Source organism: Caretta caretta, chromosome 11 (genome assembly GCF_965140235.1).
Source record: "Caretta caretta isolate rCarCar2 chromosome 11, rCarCar1.hap1, whole genome shotgun sequence".
Taxonomy (NCBI): Eukaryota; Metazoa; Chordata; order Testudines; family Cheloniidae; genus Caretta; species Caretta caretta.
In genome coordinates, this window is record NC_134216.1 from 12,564,978 (window position 1) to 12,592,638 (window position 27,661).

The 27,661-nt window shown below is 45.5% G+C and overlaps 1 protein-coding gene across 6 annotated transcripts in view; it reads left to right on the plus strand.

Annotated features, from left to right (window-relative positions):
• The window catches only part of KALRN (kalirin RhoGEF kinase), a 779,108-nt gene that overhangs the window by 730,306 nt on the left and 21,141 nt on the right, over positions 1-27,661 (plus strand). For all 6 annotated transcript variants that reach the window (XM_048869043.2, XM_048869046.2, XM_048869044.2 and 3 more), the window contains 6 exons: positions 291-414; positions 1,584-1,643; positions 21,774-21,801; positions 22,948-23,119; positions 24,325-24,446; positions 26,123-26,254. In XM_048869043.2, coding sequence (XP_048725000.2) covers positions 291-414; positions 1,584-1,643; positions 21,774-21,801; positions 22,948-23,119; positions 24,325-24,446; positions 26,123-26,254 — 638 coding nt within the window. The remainder of the gene's footprint in view (positions 1-290; positions 415-1,583; positions 1,644-21,773; positions 21,802-22,947; positions 23,120-24,324; positions 24,447-26,122; positions 26,255-27,661) is intronic.

The window sequence follows — 27,661 nt, forward strand, 5'->3', positions numbered from 1 at the left end:
AGCCTGATAGATTATCTGAAGCTGAGGCAGCACAGTTCCCTGTTTATCTAGGGAACTGGCTATCTGCTAAATGTATTAAAACAGCAAATGTGGCACAACATCTGCTGGTAGAACTATTGAAATTTTTTCAAATAAATGTTATTGCTGAAACTGAAATAGATGCATTCCTGGTGGCTTTCACTTTCTAGGGAATTGCAGTACTCACAAATGTAGCTGCTGGTCCCCTTTTCCACATCCTTCCTTCCCTGCCATGAGCTGCCTTTTGATTGGTGCATTTTTTGGTACAACAGGAAGTCATGTTCATGGCATACCCTGCGCATGAGAAAGCGGGCGGAAAAGGAGAGCAGTGGCAAAAATGAATCCAATGGGCCACGTAAATCCAAGGATATTCTGGGCAACAAAGTCTCTGTTAAAGTGAGTAAGGCCATCCAAAGCCGTGGGCCACTCTCCTGCTTCCCATCCTCCTCACCCCCTCTGCCATCCTCTCTCAGGAGAGGTGGGGGGTGACGTTTTGATTTTTGTTTATAATTCTATAATTTTTGGTAGTTCCTATGCTAACAGGATTTTGCATGCAAAATAAAATGCAGCCTTTGTGTTTGGTTGGGATTTTTTTGGTTTGGTGTTTTTGTTTTTTGTTTTTTTCTGGCATCCAAACTGCAAGTAAGTATTTTTCTCATTTTTATAAAATATTTATAAAATTAAATATATATGCACAATGGAAGAAATGCAAAATGTGGACAGCAGTGTGGGGTTTTTTTTGTTTTTGCTCCTTTTACCCTGGCTAAACTTGGAGCTGCATCATACCAGATAGTGAGGCAACAGCCTATGTGAAAGCTGAGTGAAATCCTGGCACCATTGAAGTCAATATGAGTTTTGCCACTCACTTCAATAGGGCCAGGATTTTACCTTCTGTCTTAAACTAACAGGGTTTTCAACTTTGGGGTCACAGCCAAGTGTTTGGGGGAGGTGTCCTCAACCACTCCCTTTTCCCATATTAAAAGAGTGGGGGACCAGCCTGGATCTTGGTGTGTATGGGGGTGGGGAATGGTAGGAGGATGTATTTTAATATGGGAAAGATGAACTATGGTTTAAGATCCATCTTCTGCTATGGTTGCATGACTAATATTTTCTAAGTCCGAGCACAAATCCCTGTAAAAGATGATAAAGGAGCCTCCTCAGCACCTATATGGGGCTTTTTTCTCCCAACAAGGACAAGCAAATTCTCATAGTAAAATTTTCTGCAACAAACAAAACCCAGGTTTGCACAGATATAAAATCTTTACAGAAGATGTAAGGTAGCCAAGAATCCAGACTCAAAGAAGTAGCTGGTCTAGCTTGGCAGACAAATTCTTCATTCTATGGCTTTCTTTGCTATTTTTTTATTGCCTAAACAACTGTCGCAAGATTGTTACCTCTCCTTTCGCAAAAGCATGTTGCTGACTTTTTTTTCTGTTTTTAAAGCATTTCCTTTACCAGTACACATTTTCATGCTGCTCGCAAGTCGGCTGCTGCTGCTCACGCAGCCTAACCAATCTCTGTTCTAACCTTTTACTTCTTTCTTCCTCTTCATGCTGCCAAACAAGGAGACCAACAGCTCCGAGGAATCAGAGTGTGATGACCTTGACCCCAATACTAGCATGGAGGTACAGACAACCATTGTGATATTCTTTTCCAGAGAATATATACCATTCTTTTAAATTTTTTTTAAATGCTTGTGTCCATACAGTACATGGATATACACTTAAATTCAGTATAACATACACAGACTGCCAGCTCTGTTTTGTTGAGAACCTACTTGGAGTTTGGGCAAATGTTGGGGGTGGAGGGGTAAAGGAGGTGTTAAGCCATGTGAGACTGCTGGCCAGGAAGCTAATTTGGTTTTTCCTGAAGATACCTCTGATTTAGATTTCCTCAGGTGAGATTTCTCTGACTGAAAGGGTCACACAATTGCCAATATGTGCTGCTCTATTTCCATTTTATATTATTAAGATGGTGGGTTTTATGTTGAACTGCTCTAGCTAGGCTAGTGTTGAAATCTGGTATGGCCAATGCTATTGTACTGACAGACTAGATTGATACTTTCCAAAAAAAAAATAATGTTGATCCAGCACTTAGGTATCAAAAGTCCAGATTAAATTTGGTCGGTCTTGCAGCAAGTAGGCTTTTTTTAAACAGGAAGCTACAGTTGCATGGAAGTCTAAATAGTGCACTGCGGTTAGATGGTCTTTATTTCAGGGAAGGCTGAGATTGATAAGTAGACCTCATTTGATGTCTTTACTCTAGTTTTATTCCAATGTAACTCAGTTAACTTGAGTGGAGATATCCCTGATGTGCACCCATGTCAGAGGAAAATCAAATTAGAGTTTAAGAACTCTAGACCTTAAAAGGAAATAATCTGTATGATAGTAACAGCTAACCGCCCCAATGTATCAAGCACTATACAAACCTTCTGAGAGACCGTCCCTGCCCCCAAAGATTTTACAGTCCAAATAGACAAGACAAGGAGACAGACAAGTGATTGCCCAGTGTGTGGTGCCTTTCCCAGCGACATGCTAGGATTAGAATACCAGTATCTGGCCTCCAATAAAGTATATTTTTCATTCGGACATTCTGTAACTTTTGCATGAAGGAAAAGGTAAGAATCTCCTGTAAGAATCTGAGAGGAAATTGAGATGGACCTGGTCAAATCTGTCACCTTACCTGACCAGGAACGCTTTTTTCATTACAGTAGCTTCATCAAACAGATACTTATTGGAGGAATGTAGCCTAAAGGAAATCTTGACTCCTACAGTTTCAAAAGTAGCCTAAGGCTCTACAGTAGTTATAATTCAGGTTAAATTACATTTTAATAGTATATGCTTTACATTTTAAGAGCTGTGCAAACATTACCTATCAGATGCTGTGAGGGTTAGTTATGGGGCAAGAAAGCAAAACCACCATAACTGTTGGCAAGACCAGTATGGGTTTCAGCTGCATGCCAAACTGCTGAGGAGGTGGGTGGGCAAGCAGGTTGGCAGGAAGCTAAGTAGGCTTCAGGGGTAACCATGCCTGTGTTTCATCAGAACTTCAGTGAAATTGGACAATTTCCGTAAAATGGTTCAACCTGCTATAGTAATATACTCTGGGAAAGAGAAGTTCTTAACAACGGACCCAGAGAGAGGACAGGGGATGGTGACAGGGCTCACTCAGCCCAGGTGCTACTCAGTGGCCAGGTGGGGCATGACAGGTCCTCTTCTCTTCTGGGCTTCCCTGTTTACAGCTGCCCAGATCCTGTGGTGATCTGGCCTTTCTGTGTGTCAGCCCTCCAGCTAGGTCTCGCATTTTATGTCCGCCCCTTTTGGACTTGTAAAGTCAACCAATGGGCATAGCCCTCTGGGTCTACCCCTGGGTTGAGGTTTCAGGGTCTTCTCTCCCGTAGACTCCCCATATAAGGGGTTCCAAAGGCAGAAGTGGATCCCTGAGGAGTTAGAGGAACCTGGCCCCACCCTCTCCACCAGGTTCTAATCCAGGGACCAGGGTAGGTAGCTATGTCTACTGCTCCTCCCTGGATCACTTCCTACCCACCCCTCTTCCAACAAGTAAAGTGAAGACCTCAAATAAGGGGAAATCAAAGTCTCAAATCTTCTACAACTCCCATGCCTCTTTCCTTTGAGTTTAGCCACACTGGAGTCAGGCCTCAGGAGCTCAGAATGTAGGCCTGCTGCCCTGCTCCCCTTTTGACCTCCTCCAAACCAGGCATACTTTGCAGGTGTGGCAGTGTGGGACTACCTGGGCCCAAAGTAGCTGCTTAACCCCTTCCTTACTGTTGCAGGGTTTGTATGCCCTGTCACATAGAATATCAGGGTTGGAAGGGACCTCAGGAGGTCATCTAGTCCAACCCCCTGATCAAAGCAGGACCTAATCCCCAACTAAATCATCCCAGCCAAGGCTTTGTCAAGCCTGACCTTAAAAACCTTTAAGGAAGGAGATTCCACCACCTCCCTAGGTAACCCATTCCAGTGCTTCACCACCCTCCTAGTGAAAAAGTTTTTCCTAATATCCAACCTAAACCTCCCCCACTGCAACTTGAGACCATTACTCCTTGTTCTGTCATCTGCTGCCACTGAAAACAGTCTAGATCCATCCTCTTTGGAACCCCCTTTCAGGTAGTTAAAAGCAGCTATCAAATCCCCCCTCATTCTTGTCTTTTGCAGACTAAATAAGCCCAGTTCCCTCCGCCTCTCCTCATAAGTCATGTGCTCCAGCCCCCTAATCATTTTTGTTGCCCTCTGCTGGACTCTTTCTAATTTTTCCACATGCTTCTTGTAGTGTGGGACCCAAAACGGGACACAGTACTCCAGATGAGGCCTCACCAATGCCGAATAGAGGGGAATGATCATGTCCCTTGATCTGCTGGCAGTGATCTTACGTATACAGCCCAAAATGCCATTAGCCTTCTTGGCAACAAGGGCACACTGTTGACTCATATACAGCTTCTTGTCCACTGTAACCCCTAGGTCCTTTTCTGCAGAACTGCTGCCAACCATTCGGTCCCTAGTCTGTAGCAGTGCATGGGATTCTTCCATCCTAAGTGCAGGAGTCTGCACTTGTCCTTGTTGAACCTCATCAGATTTCTTTTGGCCCAATCCTCTAATTTGTCTAGGTCCCTCTGTATCGTATCCTCTCTCTACCCTCCAGCATATCTACCACTCCTCCCAGTTTAGTGTCATCTGCAAACTTGCTGAGGGTGCAATCCACGTCATCTTCCAGATCTTTAATAAAAATATTGAACAAAACTGGCCCCAAGACCGACCCATGGGGCACTCCACTTGATACCAGCTGCCAACTAGACATGGAGCCATTGATCACTACCCATTGAGCCTGACAATCTAGCCAGTGTTTTGTCCACCTTATAGTCCATTCATCCAGCCCATATGTTAACTTGCTGGTAAGAATACTGTGGGAGACCGTATCAAAAGCTTTGCTAAAGTTGAGAAATAACACGTCTACTGCTTTCCCCTCATCCACAGAGCCAGTTATCTCATCATAGAAGGCAATTAGGTTAGTCAGGCATGACCTTCCCTTGGTGAATCCATGCTGACTGTTCCTGGTTACTTTCATCTCCTCAAAGTGCTTCAAAATTGATTCCTTGAGGACCTGCTCCATGATTTTTTCAGGGACTGAGGTGAGGCTGGATACTTTTCCCCCATCAAAACAGGGCCCAGGGTACTGTCCTCAACAAATGGTTCTCTGCCCTTTGGGAGGGGGGGGCGGGGAGGAATCTGCATTTTGCTGAGCTGCTCCACCTTTGGTGGAGTACCTCAAAGTTGTATGGTTGTAGCACTCTTGAAGGATTGGTGTCTTTCATGGAGCTTGATCAGTCACTTAGAGAAATGTTCCCTTAGATACTATTTTTTTGGAGGCATCCATATCCCACTTCACAGCCAAGCGTCCTTCCAATGACTGAGTAAATTTCTTCCTAAGGGAATCTCTTTTGACTTTTATGCAGAGGACTAGGCATTCTTCTCTGTCTGGCTGCTTGGATTCCTGCTTCTGAAGCGTCTGCCAGCATGATAAAGGGTTTTGAAAAACCCAGGTAAAGGATTACCATTCTGAGCAGAGGTGACCATTTAAGGTTCTAAATGTTGCATCACAGACTTCTGACCAGATAATCTTTTGGGGACAACTGTCCTTGATAAGGTCCATGAGCAGGGGCTGCAATCATGGTGAATTCTAGAACAAATTGCTTATAATACCCTGCCAATCCCAAGAAGCATTGCACCTGCTTCATTGTTGTTTGTATGGGGCAGGGCATGAAGGCTTGTTAGCTATGTGACTAACAGCTGGAATTGGGCTGTCCCTACTGTACAGCCCAGATACATGACCTCTTAGTTCCCCATCTTGCATTTAGCCAGGCTCACCATGAGCCCTACATCTGAGGGCCTGCAGCATGGCTGTGACCTTCATATGGGGTTGCCCCAGTTCTGCCAATAGATGATATTGAGATGCTGCTGTGTACTGTCCATGTGGTCTAAGTACGTGGTCCATAAATTGCTCAAATGTCACTGCTACCCCATGGGGGCTGAACGGTGTAGTGTGGAACTGGTAAAGGCTGAACAGAGTGGTAAAGGCTGTCTTCATTCTCCCTCTTCTCCACCCCTTCTCCCCCCCCCCCCGAATATAGGTGTCAAAGGGATCTGCCAATACCCTTTTGACAAATCCAGGGTGATAATATGTTGAATGTTCCTAGGCATTCTAGTAGCTTGTCCATCCTGGGGATTGGGTATGCATCAAATTTTGATATTGCATTAAGCTTTCTAAAGTTAATAAGCATGTCATGCCATCTGGTTTTGTTACCAGCACAATGGCACTCCTCCACTCATGTCTAGTATTGCTTATTATTCCTCCAGGACAGCTTCTCATATTTTCTGAGAAAAGGGCTGAGGGGTCTCTTGTATCTGTTCTTATTCTGTGGTTCTTATTCTGTGGTTCTTTATGGTACGTCAAGTAGATTTGTCCAGGTAGAGCTGAAAATACAGAGGATAAAGACTCAACCAAACATTATATCAGGGCTTTTGGCTCAGTCTGGAGATCTTCTCAGTCTGTATGATCTCTGAACTCTGGGTGACTGGGGATCTAGTTCAGGGTCAGGAGGATAAGGTGGTGGTAGTTGTCCTGCTCTGACTTTGCAAGTCTTTAAAAGGTTAACATGCAAAAGAGAGACCCAACTATATCTCCTCTCCTGGCTGTCAGATTTCAGAGTCCACTGGTCCAACTTGTCTTACTACCGCAAATGGTCCTTAGCATCTGGCCAGCAACTTAGATTCCAGAGTTGGTAGGGATAACAGCACTTGGTCACCATGCCTAAAGACACACAGATGGGTCCCTTGGTTGTATGGACCTCATCAAGCTCTCTTTTGAGAGATTGCCTAAAGACTTAAGCCTCTCATGCAATCTGAAGAACATACTGGACCATGTTTGTGGCCTGTGGCCTCTGTTTCTCCCCAATTTCTAGGGGAAGCTTAGGATGCCATAAGGCTGTCTCCCGTATAGTAGCTCAAACTGTGAGAATCAAGTGAAAGCTTGTGGGATTTCTCCTGTGACACATAATAGTGAGGGAAGTAGTTGGTCAATGGTGAGGATCTGACATCCCAAATTTTTTTACCATCTTTCAGCATTTTGGCAAACCATTCCACTAAGCCATCTGTCTGGAGGTGACAAACTGATAAGTTTGTTTTGACCTTTAGCAGGTCACAGGTCAGTATCTGGGTGAATTGTTCTACTAAGACTGGCTCTGCCACCTTTCTTGAGCTGTAGCCAGCGCCAACAGTGGTCCCTTCGCTTCCGGGCTACCACCTGGGGCAGGGCCCCCTGTGGATACATTTCTTTGCAAAAGCAATGCTGATATTTGGATGTTACATACAAAACCTAATACAAAATAGTCCTGTGTGGCCACTGGGTTGAGTCCCCTGTAGGCAGCCTGAGGTGGCCCCATAAAATATGGAGCCAGCGAAATGGCCCGGTGTGTGGGAGGCTGCTGTGCAGCTGTCACCACTTGTTCAAATGTAGCTAGAAAAGCCTCAGTCATCCTCTGGTCTCATCTTTGAGTTTCACTGGGATCGTGGGGAGCGAAGATGAGCTCGGTGTTCCTGTGAGGGAATTAGTCATCAGGGGCCACAACAATGTGAGCATCCGATGTCCGTTGGACAAGGCACGGCTGTTGCTCTTGTTGCTGTGCAGCCAGTTTTCTGACAAGCTGCTGCTGTTGTAACTGGAGGGCTGCTTGTTGCTGCTGTTAGGCAGCCATCTGTTGCAACACCTGGTATTGTCATTCGTGTGGTTGCATAGCCTGCTGTGGCTGGTTATGTCAGCCATTTGAACAGTTTCTCCACATCCATCTGTCCGGTAGCCCCACCTGGCATAGTCTGCCCAAATGCTTTTAGCAGATTTGGATGAGTTGCCTGCATTCTCCACCAACTGTGAAGGGGCTCACTTGCCACAGATGCCCCACAGTGGTCTGGTGGGGTGGAGCAGATCCTCTTCACTCCTGGTGCCCCTGTGGACAGCTGCTCTGATACCACAGTGATCTGGCCTTTCTGAGAGTCCATCCTCCAGCCAGGTCATGCCTTTCAGGGGTAGCTGAACAAGGGGGTAGCTCTCTGGGTTAGGTAAGGGTCTCCCCCGAGTTGAGGTCTTGTCCTTCAGGGCCAATCCCCTGTACCTGTCAGGTTGCCATTCATTTTCTGTAGCTAAAAATACCATTACTCACTCTAATTCACAAAGGTCTCATTAGCCTGTAATAAATTCAAATCAATGCAAGAGCAAAACTGGTGCTGATCTGGGCCCTTAAAAATACCTTCTCATACTGCAGTGGAAAAAAACAAACAAAAAGACCTAGGAGAAGCAGAGCAAGGACAACCTGTTCTCAGCTGCCAGTAGTGTTGCCAACCCTCCAGGATTGTCCTGGAGTCTCCAGGAATTTAATCTTTAATTAAAGATCATTATGTGATTGAAACCTCCAGGAATATGTCCAACCAAAATCGGCAATCCTAGCTGCGAGTAAATTAAACATTATAGTCTGGTTTTAATTGCCATACAACAAAGGTTTTCTTAAATCTACTATTCTTCCTCTGAGACGAGTTTCTAGATCATGGGTGTAGGGAAGAGGGGGCGCATTTATGCTCTCAGTAGAGTGCTGGTGCTGGAAGTCTCTTGTCCACAGGATTGCCTTGCTTCTTGTGTAGCTATCTTCTTCCTCCACCATTCTGGCTGCTAAACCTTAACATGGAGGGACTGCCTCAGCATGAGTGACTCCTTCTCCATGCTCATTCATGTCTTGGGGTCTCAACTGTTAGCAAGGCTCCCAAGTGGGAGAATTGTTTGGTGGAGTGGACACCTGAGACACTGAGAGGACAGAGTCCAATAAATCCTTCTAAATTGCTTTCCAAACCACTGCCCATTTGGGCCAGACTCATCCCAGTGCCATCAAGATGAAAAGCTCTCTGTCCAGGAGGGATGTCCTAGCCCATCTAGTCTCCTTGTGAAGAGAGATGTTTAGGAAATGAATAGGCAGTCATCTTGCAACCTGATTGGGTTTCTTCTTCTTTTGTGGAAACTCCCTGACAATGCTACTGCAGTCATTGTTCTAAAAATGTAGGGTAGCTATAATTTTGTACTGCTCAGAAGAGCTACACTCAAGGCTAAGAAAAGTATGTAAACAGGACCCCAAGAGCCTTCTATAACTCGCCTCAAAACCTATGCAAGACTACTTGGGTGCAGGAGGGGAATAGGATCACCAATTGGTTCTCATTTAGATTTGGCAGAAATAGTCATATCCTCTCCTTTTGTTACCATTTCTAGAAGCTGGAGGACTTCACTAGGCCTTAGAGACGTGATCTAGACACCTCAAAGTATTTGCATAACTATAAGATTAATATCTTGCCTTAGCATCTCTGCTTTTGTTCAGATTTTTATCCTATGCCTCACTGACTGTTAGCAAAATAAATAGTTTCTCTGGAGACAAGGTGGCCGGGAAGCATGAGCACAGAGTTAGGAATCAGGAAGTCACAAATTCTAAACCTGGATCAGTTAGTGTGTGGCCTTTCAAATAAAAGTCTAACACGTAGGAGTGCTAGTAAGAGGCCAATCTTTATGGCAGTGGCAGATTTAGAGTTAGTGGGGCCCTGAGTGCAGGTTCATTTCTTCCCCCCCCCCCACCGGACCCAGCCAAGAAACAGAACGTTTTCTCATCTCCCCTCAGTTTTTCATTTTTTTTCTTCCTTCTCCTCCTCCTCTATTATAAATAATAGGAAGTAAATGAAAATAAAGTGAGGTACCTTGATTGTTGCAGGGGGTCAGACTCTGGGAGGGAGTTTGGGTGCAGGCTCTGGGCTGGGACAGAGGGTTGGGGTGCGGGAGCGGTTAGGGGGACGGCACTTACCTTGAGCAGCGCGGCCCCCAAAGCAACCAGCACACCCCTCTGGCAGTGGCTCCTAGGCGGGGAGGGAACCAGGTGGTCTCTCTGCGCCACTGCCCACCGGCGCCACCCCCACAGCTTCCATTGGCCGCAGTTCCCGACCAATGGGAGTTGCGGAGTTGGCACTCGGGGTGGGAGCAATGCACGGAGACACCTCCAGGGGCCGCATGGACATGCCGGCTGCTTCTGTGAGTGGCGTGACACGGAGGGAGGGAGGCAGTGCGGGCAGGGAGCCACCTTAGCCCTGCTGCACTGCTGCTGGCATGTCTCTGCGCGCAACTGGGGGTGGGGAGCGGGTCTCCATGCGCTGCCTGGGGCGGGGCAGCATGTGGACCCGCCTCCTCCCGCTAGGGGCATGCAGAGACATGCCAACAGCCAGCCGCTTCCAGGAGCAGCATGGGGCCACCGGCCACGGAATGCAGGCTGCCTGCCTGAGCCCGGCTGTGCTGCCGGCCGGGACTCAGGGGCAGGTTGTCAGATGAGGTGTGTCCTGCATTTTGGGGGGCCCCCTGTCGTTGTGGGCCTTGTACCACCTCACTGTTTGTTTCATGGTAAATCCACCCCTGGTTTATAGTGTGGCTCCAGTCAGTTGATTAGAGTTAGGGTTACACATGATCATGCCACATCTCTGCAGGAAAGGAGTCAGTGGCTGCTATTATAACCTTGGGCGAGTCACTTCATCTCTCTGCACCTGTGCTCCCATCTGGCAAATGCTGATCATGGTCTACCTTTCAGGCTTTCTGTGAGGATTGTGAATTAGTATAATTGCTGGGTCATGCTTGGCACATGGAAAGCAATGTGTAAAATCCTTATGAACAATTTTGAAATATGGTTGCCTTTAACTCCCAGCACAGGAGGAGGATGAGTCATTCACAACACCTGTCCAGCCACTTTAGCAGTGCTAGCCAGATCTTGTGGCTTTCAATTTTCAAGTCTAACTTTGCCTCTGTTAACTTAAACAACAAAACCACAAAAAACCCTGGAGTGTTGGAAGCATTTGCTTTTGTGTGGGCTAGTGGGGAAATTTGCATAGACTTTGCAACTAATATATATGTATTATGAGAGCAAATGTAGGGAGCACAAAGTTTGCGATTAAATATCTATAGCTTCATTATTATGTTCCCTTTGGTCTAAACAATGGTACCTGATACTGTAGAACTTCTTACTCAGAATATTAACATTGCTCATTTAATAATTTGAATAGGCAGTGTATTCTGTGATATTGTACTCTTTGCTTATCCACATCCACAAGGTATATGGACAAAGAATGATGAGCCTGGGGTGAACTGAGATGGCTTCTTCCCCCTCTAGTTCCCCATTGTGGAAAAACTGTAGACACTTGGTATTATTGTTTCATCAAAGAAGAGCTCTGCATGTTCACCTGTTGGCAATGTGATGGGAGAATGTAACCTACCATTAGGCAAGGGGTCTGTCCGCATGCCTATAGTTCATTGCACTCCAATGGGCAGACACACCCCTTGAGACTGATGGTTTCCTTTGTGAATCATGTGGACGCTTTCCACACCCAACACTTGTGCTTTGAACAATTACGGGAAAGAACACGACTGACAGTCTTTATATGTTTTGAGGACAGAGTCCTTGAAAAGTGTCATTTAAGTTAACAAAGCAAATCCTGGTCAGGCTCCTTCCATTGTCAAACCAGTGTACCCCCTCAAGTCAGAAGGCCTGATCGAAAGCTAGGTTTTGTTGGGTCCTGACAATAAGACCACCAAGTTGGGAAGGTGGGTAGATACTGCATGCAGTGACGGATGCTCTAGGGAGAAAGTCAGATTTCTCTGGCTCCTTGAGTAGTTACAGAGCCCGTACATCCAGCCCCTTCCAGGCACTTCTCTAGGGAACTCTGCTCAACTGCCCAAGCATTTTGCAGGTCGGCATTTTCTTTTTAAATCAGACCTTCGCTGTGACAGTACCAGTTTCTCTATGACGGCGTCTTCAATCTTTTAATGCTCCGGCGGCGCTTTCCTTCGTAACAAGCGTTGTCCTTTTCGGAATAACGGGAGGCTTCTGAGAGTGTCAGAAGGCAACATTAGCTCTGCTTTGATCAGTGGAGTTCTGGTTTTGCTGTGGATTAAGGTTTTTTGTTTTCGTTTTTGGGGTTTTTTTTTCTTTTTCTTTCTCCTGAAAGCTAGTAATGATTATGAAGGAATCCTACTAAATCTTTTGCTTTTCCAGTGATCCTTAAATTTTTCTTAAATTTAAAAATAAAGGAACAAGAAACATGTTGACACTGGATTCTGCAACCCTCATTTGCAAATGATAGTGTTTGTTTTTCTTTTTAATCTGTTTAGACAAGGAAGAGAACAGAGAATAGCTTGCAAACACTGACCTTCCTATCCTAGAGTAAACCCTGCCCTCTACTGTTAAAATGAAGAATGACTCCTATTATGAAAGGTTTCAGAGTAACAGCCGTGTTAGTCTGTATTCGCAAAAAGAAAAGGAGTACTTGTGGCACCTTAGAGACTAACCAATTTATTTGAGCATAAGCTTTCGTGAGCTGCATCCGATGAAGTGAGCTGTAGCTCACGAAAGCTTATGCTCAAATAAATTGGTTAGTCTCTAAGGTGCCACAAGTACTCCTTTTCTTTTTCCTATTATGAAGGCTTTTACATTCTGACTTTGTGGGAGTCAGTTTGAAAACGATGACTGGGAAAGTTCATTCTATACTATAGTTTTACTGTAGTACTGGAATGTTGGGTTGTATGGATCTGAGCTTCTGTGCAGAAGGGTCAATCAGTAGTTGTGACTGCTGCATGAGATCCCACAACCATCCTCCTAAGAGAGCTGTACAGCTCACAGTCCATAATGAAGTGTTCGTCAAGAGGGGAATCAAATCCTTTAATAAATGGACAAGCCACCTGAAAGCTGTTGAGCTTTCCGGAATAGAAATGAGGCATTTTGACTTGTGCTCACACCAACAAACTACAAAGAAGAGTACAGGGCTTGTGTAAACAAAAAAATATAAGCACTTGCTAGGATCTCAAGATGTTCAAAGGCACTTTGCTGGGAACTGACTGCCTTATTGCTGCAAATATGTCTGCTACTTTGCAAAGTATTCATACTGCAGGCAGACCTGTACCTTAACCTGATTTTAGTGGCCAAAAAGGTGAATAGCTGTTGTCCAATATCTTAATATTAGGTGCTGTCATAGGCTTTTGCAATGCTTGTCTAAAGACTAATATTAAACCCTAAATTCTTACTATTTCTCTACAGCTGTAGCAATTGTTACACAAAGACACACAGTTGCTGGAAAGTTAACTATGTGCCCAAAGGGCTTGATCCTGTTTGGTATGGAGGGTGAACCTTGTCAGTCCCGTTATCTGAAGAAGCTCGCTTGCATAAGCGCTGACCTATTTGGCCTTTATGCTAATTATCAGAGCTACTGGAGAAAAATGAGAAGAGTTGATTGCATATTCATCTCATTCATTTTGTTCGGTTTGGAAAAGTCCAGTGAGGACTCAGAGTGTAGTGTGTAGACAGCAAGTGTAAGGGTATGTAATCGTTTACTAATGGCAGCAGGTTCAGCTTCTGTCACACTTCAGTGTTCGACCTCTCAGCAGCATTCTCCATGCTAGGTCATGGTAGTCACTGAATCCATTTCAGTCAGGTGTTATGGAAGGTTGATTTTTTTTTTTATATAACCGTGATTAGCATGCCATTCGCTGACCATCTCATCAAGCCAATAAACGCTTGTCAGATTGTGCTTCCTTTGCTTACTATGGCCCTTGGGGCCACTTTTCTTTGCTATTTATATGAGCCTGCTTAGTTTAATTATAAGGAAATGCAATCTGCCCTTCTATCAAATTTTATAGTTTACTGTTCCACCTGAATCCTACTGCAGTTTCTACTCTGCCCACTGGTTTATGGAGCATTTGGCAATGGATGCGTGACTACTTTATGTAGCTGAATTGAAACACGACAGAAATCCAGTTTATTGGCCATAAGTAGTTGCTAAGTGATGCTTCCACCCTGATAATTCTGTTCAATAACGTCCTAATCTGTAAGTACAGTTTACATAGTTTGTGTCAAACCACCCACAGCCTGGTTGTGTATATTAGGTCCACTATTAATGCTTCTCTTTGTCACTTATAAAACTGTGCCAGGCTCAGCAAAACAGACTTTAGATAAATGCTCTGGTTATCTTAATATCACGTTACCAGTTTTATCTTTAGGAGCTCCACTGCCACTGTATTTAGGATGCAGATTAAAATGTAAGCAGCTTACATTTTTATGGGCATTCACCTGGCTGAGCATCTTACTCTTGTTTTCACATCTTTGCTTAGTTTGCTGCTTAAATTACATAGACTCCAACCAGATCTCTTTTGCTGTTGGTCTTTTAGCTGAGATGACCCCAGCCATCCCCTTTGGAGGGGAGTGGCAGGTAAAGTCAATATTAGTACTGGCAGTGTTTAAATTTAAACTCCTGCAAGTATGTCCCTAAGGTTTTGCCAGGATGAAGCCATGTAGAGTGAAGGGTTCCGGTCCACACCTCCATAAATCTTCAGACTAGAGCCCCAACTCGCTGGTATTTACTTGTAAGGCCTTGCCCCTGGGAGGAGCCTGTGCTCCTGATACACACTTTCAGTCTGTTCTGTCTGTGGCTTGCCTCTGCCTTTCACAGCCTTCTATTGCTTTCTCACTCAAAAGGATATATATATTGACTATAACAGGGTTCAAAAAAGAACTAGATAAGTTCATGGAGGATAGGTCCATCAATGGCCATTAGCCAGTATGGACAGGGCTGGTGGCCCTAGCTTCTGTTTGCCAGAAGCTGGGAATGGGCGACGGGATGGATCACTTGAAGATTACCTGTTCTGTTCATTCCCTCTGGGGCACTTGGCATTGGCCACTGTCAGAAGACAGGATACGGGCTAGATGGACCTTTGGTCTGGCCCAATATGGCCATTCTTATGATAGCATTATACCCCTAGAGCTGTACATAGAGGTGACCTGCCTGCTGGTCTCCACAGTGTTCATGCAGAAGGGGAATGTGGTCCGTTGTCTTTACGCTGCCATTCCCCTCCTCTTGGGGAACGCAGGGAGGGTGCTCTTGTAGGGCTGCATGCTGGGAAAGGGGTAGAGACTAACTGGGATGGAGGCAGGGGCATGCAGTGCAGGAGTAGGGCTGGCCAGGAGTGTTGCAGAGACTGCACATCTTCCCCCTCAATTCAAAAGCAGATTACCTGTGAAAATGAATGGCCTGAAACTGGCTATGTTCTCTCAAGTGATACCCCCCCATACATACAGCTTTCGGTCCCAGGGACAGTCCTGGCCATTGGCAGCAATGGAGCTGTGCTGCCAGGCATAGGTGCTGACTTTTTTTTATTTTTCCTGGTGGGTACTTTACCCTGGCTCTGCCCTCAGGCCCTGCTCCACCCCCTCTCCAGACCCGCCCCCTGCCCTTTGCTTGCTCCTCTCCGCCCCCTCCCCCAACACGCGCTCAACCGGTGCTGGCTCCCCCCCCCCCCCCCCGCAGTGCCTTCTGACAGCCAACAAACAGCTGAGCAGCAGCTAGCCAGCTCCGTGGCCCCACCAAACAACTGTGGCTGATGGGTGCTGAGCACCCCCAGTTTTTTTCTGTGGGTGCTTGAGCCCCAGAGGCCCCCCCCCCGGTGTTAGTGACTCTGCTGCCAAGAACAGGGACTTGCAACAGGGGCACAGGTCTCAGTGTAGCTGGCCTTGTTTCTTCAAGAGGTCCTCTAACTCCTCCCTGTGATAAGCTGGCATCAGGGATCTCTACAAGGGAATCTTTAAGGATGTTTCCTCTCAGGACCCTGTGCCTGTTGGTCATTCCATGTATGGGGATGATCCTCTATTCTGGTTAATCAGCAACTGGATACGGGGGTGTGAAGGATGCTATATAAATACACCTTTGTATTGTTCTACTGATGGATTTGCGCTACATGAATATGGCAGCTCAAGGGACTTTTGGCTCAGAACTTAGCTTTCGGGCACGTTCGGTTAGTGACGTATCTTGGTTGGGCTAATCCAGCTGTGTAGTACCATTTCACCAGCCTGTGTGTCCAGCTCTCTACTACTGATTTCACTCTTCTCAGGGTGCAGAGTTCATGGGAAATACTTTCCAGAGACCCTTTCTTCTCTGTATGCTACAGTTCGTATTTTGCCATCATCATCCTGTTGTCAGCGGAGGGAGCAAACTTCAGAATGGCAGTTGCCCTACTTTCTCAACTCTCTCCACGCATGCTGGAAATAAACGGATATATAAATAAATATCTGGTACGCTGACTAAAAGGAGCCAGGAGCGATTAACTGAGTCCTAAACCATAACGCTTCCTTTAGGTTTGTCACATGACTTCAACATTGAAGGATCTTCTTAAGCCCAAGGAAACTGTGGACCAGTTCAGTCTACAAACAGAAACCCTGGAGCTGGAGTTGGCTAATGTTAAAAGGGAGGGTGTGGGGGTGTATATGGAGTGGGGAGTTTGTATAGTCCATGGAAAGATAAGGAATTTTACATCCTCCAAAATAGAGCAGACCATATTTACCCTATCAGGGAAATCTTCTAAAAAAGATTATAGAAGTGAATTAAAACAGTTTTTTGTACGTGTATGTTTTAAGAGCCCTCCTGTCTTTTGTGCAAGCCACTGTCTTGGAGACTTTCAGAAAAACATGGCACGCTCCCTGATCAGGGAGAATACCCAACCTACAGCGATAAAGCAGTTTGAAAAGAGTCACATAAACTTGCCCAAAGCTAACGGGGCAGATTCTCAGCAGAAATAAGTCAATGGTTCTGGCGGCTTATATCAGCCCAAGATGTCTTGTGTACCTCTGCCATAATGACAAAAAGTTACAAGTCTGTTTGGTGGCTTGAAGAAAACACTTGACTCCACAGAAGAAATGTTGGTTTAGCTTACAGTATGTCTACACTGCAATCATGAGTCTGATTACAGCTCATGCAGACTGCTCAGGTACTGAAGCAGTGATGCCATGGCAGCCTGGACTTCAGCATGAGCTAGCTGCGCAAATTACGAAGGGTTCCAGGCAGGCTTTCACGGGCTCTGCAGAAGTCTGCACTGCCACAAGCTTTTCTAGCTCAGATATGTCTACACAAGTTGCAATCTCACATCCCGATTGTAGTGTAGACGTACTCTGTCATGCAGAGATAGGTGCTGATTAAATTCTAATCACCACCTGCTCCCCACGCACAAGCTTTTTGCAAATAGAGACAGCAAAGTCCAGGGAATAGGAATCTGGACTTTGAGTTGGGGGATCCGGGTTCTATATCCAGTTTTGTCACTGACACTTTCTTTGCTTCTGAACAAGTAGTTTAATCTTCCTGTACCTCCATTTCCCTGTTCCCATGAATGATTTACAAAAGGAGAGGGAATAAGTATATTAACTGACCTACTGAAACCAATAGCTGAATCATATGGGGAACACTTTGAATTAAGGATTTATTTGCAAAAATGTTCTCTTTTTGGTCCAATATCACATTTTTCTAAATTGCAGTCATGTAATAACTTACACGTAGGGGATAGGAATTTCAAAAGGCCAATTTTTTGAAAGAGACTTAGGCAGTCTCAGGTTAAGTCTTGTTGAAAGACAATGAAAATTTTACCCGTAGACTCGATCAATGCTATCTAGCTGTAGTAATTTTCTTTCTGGGTACTAAAATATAAAATACCTTGTAAGGTTGTTATTGCAAATGCATCATGTCTCACAAGTTATTAAAGAAGGTAGCATTATTTATTCATATTTTTATTGCTTTAATATCTGAGACATCATAGCTGTATCTATTAATTAAACATTTATGTACAGGAACTCATATGTGATGTGTTAAGAGCATTTCATTCTCTTGCTCCCCAATCCAATAAAGGCAGAAATCAATTTAATATAAAAGGCACTTTAATGGGTGAGTGCAGGGAGGATGTGCAGATTTAAAGTTCCGGAGTAGGGTGGGTATGGAGTTCACTTATACTGTGATTCTTAAGTTGTGTATATTGGTTAACCTAAAAAGTCCAGAATGCTGGAGCCTTCATGCAAATGAGTTAATGCCCAGATCTGCATATTTGATAGATATGCATTTCTCATTTACATAAACATCAGTAAGTGTCCTGAATGTCCAGCTCCTGGTGTCTTACCATGAAACTTATTCCAATTCCTTTTCTGTTTCCTATAAATGAGAGAAGCACTTAATCACAAGGGCAGGTCTCACCTCCTCTGCCCCTGTGTCAGAGCAGGAGAGAATTAACTAGCATGTATGTAAGTTAATGATTATCCAGGAAACGGTATTAATCCACACAGTAACTGGCTGGCTGCATAACATACGACTCCAGAAAGGAAACCCCCTGATGACAAGCTGCATTGTAACTTCCCCCTTCTCTGCTTCTACAGAACCTAAAATGCACAGCTAGGGCCAAATCTGAAGATCATTGGTTCCATTGGCTCCATAGGCCCTTTTAGGTGGTAGGATGGGTGGCTGGCAGTAATGTGGAAGGGAATCATCTGGCATAACCATCCTTTCCTCTGGGTTGCCTCCCTTCAGCCCAGCGTGAGGTTATTGAGCACATGCTTAGGATCCTCAGTTCTTTGCAAAGGCATCCTTAAATACTTGTCCGAAGATGTGGTTCGGCTCTGAAAAGCTACTTTTAAAATGGCCCCATTGTCTCAGTGATTTCCAGATCAAATCTTCTCTGTTCACAAGCAAAGAGATGCTTGGGTTTTTGTTTTTCTTTCCCCCACCCCCCCCCCCCAGGCTGAAATGCCTGCAAACTCAACCTAGGAGGATAAAGTCGAGCCGGATTCGATACTTTCTCATGCATTGCTGCCAATACTAAAGGTTCCCTTTGCCATGTTATGCGTTTGTGGGTTTGCACATTTCACTCAGGCCTTGTCTACGCTAATGTAAGTTACGTTAGTTAGGTTACGTAAATTACATAACTTACTTATGACAGGAGACGTTCTCCCATCGAGGTAGATTCCGCCTCTCTCTGAGGTGGAGTACTGAAATCAACAGGAGAGTGCTCTCCCATCGACTTATGTCTTCACCAGACCCGCTAAATCAATGCCGCTGCATTGATCACAGCAGCATCAATTTTAGCGCTGTAGTAAAGACTAGCCCTCAATTAACAATGCACATGGTGATATGCAAGAAGGAATAGAATCCTAGCTCCCACATCCAGGCCAGGAGGGGAAAAACTCTACAGTATGGTCAGTAAAGTCAGCAGATCTGCCTCTTTATGCAGCCAGGGAGCAGATCTGTCAAGGGAGAAAGCCACAGTTATTTTTCAGAGCAGAACTGCTCCTCAGACATTTCCTACAGGAACCTTTGGAATGTTTCCTTTGCTTTTCTGCCTGTTTTTTTTCTTAACTGTGTGAAGACAAAGCACTTTAATTTAAAGCAGCAGCTGTCCATATCTGATTCCAATTACATGTTTAGGAGTGTTCACGTCATCCATTAAATGTCATTACTGTCAGAAGGGATGACAGAGTTCTCCAATATCTTGGGGAGACTAATCATTTTCATGCAGAATATATTTTAGATCCATTATTATTAACACATTCTTTCACGTTAAAGTCAATACTAGGTTTGAAAAAAAAATCCCAACAGACTTCTTGGACGAAGAAAATGGTTTAAGTCTTTATAAGCTTCCGAGAATGAAAAGATGGGGTCTCTGTTATTTCCAGAATGTCAGAGTGTCAAAATGATGTCCCCTGTGTACAGAATTCTAGTTTGTTAGGTACATTATTAGGAAAAGTTTTGGGGGCTTTGCTCCCGAGTATCAATTACTGACTGTTTCTAGAGTACTAGATGTACAGTACTGGCTTGTATGGATCAGTGATCTCATCCACTACAATAAATTTCTGATTCCTATCAGATCTACCGTGAAGGACCAAATTCTGGCCAACGCTAGGAAGTTAGGTAACCCACATCCCAAATGGAAATATATATGCAGCAAACCTGTGTTGGTATGTGCCCCTATTTTGCCTGAGTCTGGGCCTGAGCATGGTCTCCTCCTACATTCTCTTTTTGCTAAGAAAAGAAGATAATGCATGAAGAGCTCTGATGCCTAAGAGCATGCTCTGGTCAGCTGCAGAAGTGGGTGTATATGTACCCTGGAGGCCTTCTTCATTTCCCTCTTGCCACTTGCAGTTACACCTTTCCATGCTGAAAATTGAAGGGGGCCTGACGAGTGCTGTCTTTTTACACCTTCTGGAGGAGGCACAGTCAGGCAACCAACTTCCCCCATGTGTCTCTGCTGCAACCTGAAGGTTTGCAGGCATGCATGAATGAGCATCATCAGCAGAATTTAGCCCAAAGGATGAAACCTTCCTGTGCTATATGCATGTTCTAGCACTTTTCTCACTGTGTTATTTGCTATGGAAAGGTATTTGTAAGCCAAAAAATGCTGAATTAACCTCTTTGCCTTTAAAAGGTTACCTTTAAACATTACTGTTTCTGCTCTTGAGGCCCGAATGGTCCCAGGGTGGCAATGGATAGACTCCATCAGTGTCACTAGGCTTTGAATCAGACCTTCACTGCACTGATATCTCACAGATTGGCACCTAGATAAATGCATGTAAAGATGTTTAAGTAGAGGAAAAGGGTTACTGGTGTGTACATGGTGCTGGTACAGTGTTTTACTGGCCTGAACTTGGCTCATGAATCAACAGTGGGTTAATGAATTTACCCTAAACAAGTGCCAATAAAATCTTCTTACCACTCTTCACCATCATGTATTTTGTGTATGCCAAACTATAGAGAGGCGTTGTTATAGATGTAGCATTGTAAAAATTATTGGTATTGGTTTTGTATCCCTCTATCTTTAAAATATAAGGTCAAGTTGCCTCAATCACCATGTGTGGGTCATTGAATGATAAATCATTTCTAATTTTGACTGCATTCCATCATTGTATAAAAGAGCTCACAAATAGCATGACTAGGTGCAAATAATTTAGAAAGTAGAGATACCCAGAGAGCCAGTGAGATAAGGCAAGATTTTTATAGCCATGACAGGCCATGAGATATTAGATCTTAATGCTGTCATTGGACTGGAATCTGTCAGCCCTGGGGCTTGAACCATTGTAATTGAGAGTGAGGGCAAAGAAGCAAATATTTTTGTGACATGGGTTACCTAGGGAGGTGGTAGAACCTCCTTCCTTAGAGGTTTTTAAGGTCAGGCTTGACAAAGCCCTGGCTGGGATGATTTAGTTGGGGATTGGCCCTGCTTTGAGCAGGGGATTGGACTAGATGACCTCCTGAGGTCCCTTCCAACCCTGATATTCTGTGCTCAAGTGTCCCCCCCTTCCCCCCTTTTTACCAAAGCATTTCGGAGATTAAAAGGTGTCTCAGCAGAGATGGGTTAGTGAGCAGAGTGCAGGTGAGATGGTCAAAGGTACATGATAAATGCATTTGATCACGTGTCTGTGCAATTGATCACATGGTGGAACAATATATCATGTGGTTGCAGAAAGAAAGGAATTAATAGCATGAGCATCACCACATATGTGATAAAAATAAACTATAGCCTACAGTCTTCAGAGAGTTAGATGATTGCCTGTTGCCTATGCTGCAATTAACACTGAAAAGGGTTATGCTTTATTAAAGTAACAGTTCTTAAAATTTTAATTTGCCTTTTTAACTATGCACTAGCCATTTAGAACTCCCTTATAGATGCTTGCTGTGTATGTTGGTTGTTAGCGATTCCTCTCGTGCTCTCTGATCAGTCTGTCTCTCTGCATTTCATGTCCATTTCTTCACTTTACCTTGCAGAAGAAAGGTGTTGCTTCTCTATTGTCCAAAAAAAATTAAATGTTTCTATTTTTTCTCATTTTTCAGATAATGAACCCAAATTTCATCCAAGAAGGTGAGTGAAAGACAGCTGTGCACTGCAATGTTTTCCTGCCATGCCAGCAACCTGGATCAACCCACATAAAACGGAACTTCACAGGGTTTGATCATAGTGACTCACATTAGGGCAGGTCCCACATGGGCACACTGCCTGAGTAATCTTGGCTAGATTCCAGGGTAATCAGCATGAGGAGGATTCCTTCTGGTCCTAGTACGTCCTGTCAACAACCAAAGGATCCATGCAGTGCTGAAATCGCCAGACCCGCACTTCCCCCAAATGCCCTTTTCAAAACAAGAGTGTCAGACTTCCTGTGAAATAGACAGTGCCTGAGCGTTAGCATCTTAAGGGTGGTGGTACAGCCCTGCCAAAGAGGCAGGGTGGAGCTGTATTGACCTAGGAAGAGCACCAGGAGATTGTGCTTCAGGCCAGTGCAGTCTTTCCCGTGGCTGCTCAGTGTGAACAGGAAGGAGAAGGAGCTCACTCTGCGCCATTTATTATGCTGGTATGGCATGCCATTGTAACCCAGACACCTCCTGGATGTGGTGTTCTGTCCCATCTAGTGGCACCAAGACCACTTGGAGAGAGAAAATGAATCTGCTCTACAACCTTAGCCAACAGCCAGGTGGCTTTTAGCTCACCCAGTAGAGGCTCATGCACTAAGCTCCAGAGGTCCCCGATTCGATCCCACACGCCGATGACTGGGGTCTGTCGGTGTTGCGCCATCTTCCCCAGTGTGCCAGTGTTATTCGTCAGGCTGCAGGGACACAGCCCGCTTCCTTCTCACCCATTCACCTGCTTCCCAGGTGGAGAAAAGAAGCCAGCAGTCTCTGCGCTTTCCCGAGCAAAGGAACTGCTACTGTGGGAGGCCCTTGCATGTTGGGCTTTTTGCAGGGCTCCCACCCCTGCCAGGCCATGCAAGAGCCATCACAGTCTGGCTCTTAGTGAAGTCGCAGTTTCAGCAATTTCCCTTCCAGCCTCCTGTATCCTCAGCACTTGGTACCAAGGTTTTAAAGGCATCATTCAGGCACATGATCCTATATAAAACCCCACTGTGATGGGTAGGATTAAATGCTTGTATTCAAATATCGAGTCTGGGTGGGGGCACATTTCTTCTGCTTGGCTAAAAGGATTTGTGTGTGGGTTTTTTTTTTTTTTCTCCAGTGGCTCCAGAGTTTCTTGTGCCATTAGTGGATATCACCTGTTTGCTTGGTGACACGGTGATGCTGCAGTGCAAAGTCTGTGGACGGCCAAAGCCCAACATAACCTGGAAGGGACCGGATCAAAATATTCTCGACAATGAGAACAGCACAGCCACTTATACAGTTTCATCCTGGTAAGTTCATGTATTGGACTCCCGAAGTATTCAGGCTTGTTAGTAGTTTCCCTCCTATCAAACGAGGTGACGGCACCAATCTGACTGCAAGACACATTAAAGACAAATGATTATCTGAGCCAGCCTGGCGTGCTGCAGTAGCAGCACATTATGTATGTCCGCTATGGGGGGATCAAAGTTTTTGACTCGAGTGAAGTCTGTGGCTCCCCAACCTGGGAATATGCTTCGCCCGGGGACGAGGCAGTGTCTTGTGTGACCCTCTAGGGACCTCCTTCAGCTGTTCCAAGAAGAGCGTGGATTGTCTCTAGGGGAAGTCATAGCTGACTGTGCTTGGACAGAAAGACGGATCATCAGAATGCTGGATGCCCTAAAAGCCCCATGTGGGGAGGGAAAAGAGATTTTTCCAGAGAGCTTTGCAGTCAGCTTTGGGCAAACCTTGCCAGCTCTGGAGTTTGAGTAGTTCAGATAAGCAGCCTGAGTTCAGATGCTCATCTACAGCTTATCTAAACCACTTGGGAGGACAAAATTAAAGTGGAAATCTCAGGGGAACGAGCTTTCTCGAAAGATTTTTTTTTTCAGTGCTTCTGGTTCTGGCACAGGTGTACCCTGGGAATGCAGAGTCGGGTGAAAATGAGAAATCAAAAAAGTTACTGTGCTCATTCATCAAAACGCACTGCCAGGTCAAGAGATCCCCTGGAGACCATCAGTTTTCACAGCTGCCCTTACTCTAACTTGCCCTGCTTGTACTTACTCAGCAGACCGACTCCCTGTGGTATTTAGAGGGGTGATATTCCCATACAGGTGATGTGTTTACATCAGTGGTTCCCTTTTTTCTTCAGAACTGGGGATCAATCTAGTCTTGTTGCCTTGAGTCTTTTTTTCCAACATCCCTTTCCCCACCGCAATGCTGCCAAACGCATGACTGCACGTAAATTGTCTGTCAATGGGCCAAATTCAGGCCTAGTGCAACCTTGTGCAAATCCACTGGACTCAATGGAGCAATGTCACAGGTCTGAATTTGGCCCAGTAGAACTAAAATACCCTTAGTATGTATTTCTCCTTAGTGCTTTGCGTTGACATCCTTTATCTGTGCCCACTGTACCCTCTAAGACATCTTCATCGTTCCAATACGCTACAAGAGATGCCAGTGTAAGTAGTCACTAGTAAAACAGCATTTTCAAATGTGATGTTTCTGACACCTGTAGCGATTCTGGGGAAATCACCCTGAAGATTTGTAACCTGATGCCTCAGGACAGTGGTATATACACCTGTGTGGCAACAAATGAACATGGAACAGCCTCGACCTCCGCTACAGTCAAAGTGCAAGGTATTGGATTTTACCTTATCTTTTTGTGCTTCTGAAACATAATGCAGCAACAGCTTTGCTGAGCCCCTTTGTGGAGGCTGGGAGCGCTTACAAATAGCCACTGTCCAAACAAGTAGGTAAGGAGCTGTTGCAAGTGGATGACAAACAAGGGGGCCAAACCATGCAGACTTTACTCAACCCCAATTCCCACTCGTGTCAGAGGGAGCAGCTGATGCTTAGCTCTAGATTTAGGTGCCTTAACTTTAAGGCACACGTTTTAAAATCTTGGCCTAACATGCATCATAACCTTTACCCATCCTAGCTGAGAATGCAGCTTCCTGTAACCACAGCACCCTGTGGGCCCAGACTGGGCCCCAATGCAAAGACCAAGTGTGATTTGCATAAATGCTTTCAGTGAGGGTAAGAAGGAAATTGAGTCCTCTCCAAGTTACAAATCATTAGCATAGATGATGATGTTGCCCCTGCTCTTCCCTCTTTGCAGGATGCTTTGGCCGGGGGAGCCTACACCTAAGCAAGGGGGGCAAGAAGTTTACTGGTGGTGAGTTTAGGGCTTTCCACCTCTTTGAATGGAGGGGGCAAGGATTTGGCCCTTAGAAAACACTTTGAGGGAACTCATCATTCTTCAAAGGTGAAGGATCCGTGGAATTGTAATGAGTCCCAATGGTGAGCTGATTGTTGGTGACCTCCACTCCAACAAAGCATATTTTAGAAATTCAAATGAGAGATGCCTGAGGCATTAGAGGTAACGCAGCCGTAAAGAATGTATAACTGATGGCTTGTGGAGGTGCGAGTCCTGAACATTTAGGAAGTCAATTTGTTTGTTCTCACAATGGGCCCCATTGGTTTGATTTGTCAGATTTACCGGAAAAGTAAGTGGGTAAATGAGCTGCCACCGTATTCCAGACAGTGCTTCGCTACATGCATAGCAATTGCTGATTGACTCCTAAGTGCTACAGTAATTCAAATAAGTATTATTATTAATTCCACCCCATGTGCCTTGTCTGTCACCTTTTGCAATGTCAGCCATTCAAAAGTCATTACTCTGAGCTCAACACACCAACGGGCCATTCAGTTCAGTGAACTCATCGGAAATTTTTTAACTTCAGTGGGTTTGGATCAGGCACTGAGATTGCAGCAGAAACCAGTAGCAATGGGCTAAGGACACCAATGCACCTGCATTTACCATAGTTAGAATAAACTAATACAAATCGCCATGTGTCTGAGTGAAAATTCCCGCCCCCCCTTGCTGTTCTCCAAGGTCAAAGGTGATGATATTGCCATGCCATCCTCAGTGATGCTGAAATATACCGTGGCTGCACTTGCCTTCCTTTGTTCCTCAAATATCACTAGAGAGACGGGGCACTCGGGCTTCAGAGCAAAGCTGAGCACCAGCTGAGAGCAAGAAGAAATTCCCACCCATGCTATAGTGTTGCACAACTGAGTAAGCACATTATGGTCTAGAGGACATTGGCCTTCCTCTCAAACCTTTTAGTATAGACCCGTGTTGGAAACAGGATACCTGACTGGATGGACCAGTTCTGATATAACAATTCCTGTGATTGCTCCAGTCGCTGTCCAGACAACTCTCATGTCGACAGTGGTAGGGCTTTCTTTTATATGCTCTAAGCAGTAAAGTACAAACAATAGGTGATGGGGTACTGATTTTTCTTTTCAAGGTGTTCCAGCAGCCCCAAACCGTCCCATCGCTCAGGAAAGAAGCTGCACTTCAGTGATCCTTCGCTGGCTGCCCCCATCCAGTACAGGCAATTGCACCATTTCAGGCTACACTGTAGAGTACAGAGAAGAAGGTAGGAAAACGTTAGCCTTTACAGCCGGGGTGCCATTAAGGGGGTACAAGGGAGCCTGGCACCCCCCCTCCCCTCCCCTGGGTTTCATACAGAAGGTGTGCTCCCAGGCAGAGCTCTTAGGGTATGTCTACATGGGCAGAGCTACAGCGCCACTCAGAGAGCCCTGCTGGGAAACCGCTGTTGTGTGTTGACACGGTCAGCTGCCTGCGCAACAGCGTGTTCACACTTGCGGCACTTGCAGCGGTATTCGGAGCGGTGCACTCTGGGCAGCTATCCCCCAGAGCACCTCTTCCTCTTCTGCCGCTAAGAGTTGTGGGAAGGCGGAGGGGGTTGTGGGGCATCCTGGGTCCTGTCCCAATGCCCCGTGATGCATTGCTTCGCACCCCAGCAATCCCTGTGCTTCCGTTTGCATTTGGCACCATCTTTCAACGGTTTGTGTACTGCACGCCCTGCCCTGCTTCTTCGGTCTGCAGGAATGGATTCCGAACTGTTGACCAACATGCTGCTTGCTCTGACTAACCCATCACGAGTGGCAGTGGAGTTGTTCCTTAAACTACAAAGGCAAGAGGAATGCGACATTGATCTCGCCACGCATAGTAGCTACGACATGAGATTGCTTGTGGCCTTCACAGAGGTACTGACCAGGGTGGAACACTGCTTTCAGGCTCAGGAAACAAGCAGTGGGTGGTGGGATCACATCGTCATGCACGTCTGGGATGGCAAGCAGTGGCTGCAGAACTTTTGGATGAGGAAAGCCACATTTGTGGGACTGTGTGATGAGCTCGTCCCAGTCCTGCAGCGCAGGAACACGAGAATGAGAGCTGCCCTGCCCTTGGAGAAGCGCATGGTGATTGCACTGTGGAAACGGGCTACTCCAGACTGCTACCGATCAGTCGCTAACCAGTTTGGAGTGGCAAAGTCGACCATTGGACTCATGCTGACGGAAGTGTGCAGGGCCATTATTCGCATCCTGCTCTGAAACACCGTGACCCTGGGCAACGTGCGTGACCTTGTGGATGGCTTTGCACAAATGGGCTTTCCTAACTGCAGAGGGGCGATAGATGGCATGCATATTCCAATTCTGGCACCAGACCACCTAGCTACCAAGTACATTAATCGCAATGAATATTTCTCAATGGTTCTCCAGGCGCTTGTGGATCATCGTGGGCATTTCACAGACATTAACGCAGGCTAGTCCGGAAAGGTGCATGACACACACATCTTTCGGAACACTGGCCTGTTCAGGAAGCTGCAAGCAGGGACTTTCTTCCCGGACCAGAAGATCACTGTAGGGGAAGTTGAAATGCCCATTGTGATCCTGGGAGACCCCGCCTACCCCTTAATGCCGTGGCTTATGAAGCCATACACAGGGCAACTTGACAGCAGCAAGGAGCAGTTCAACAACAG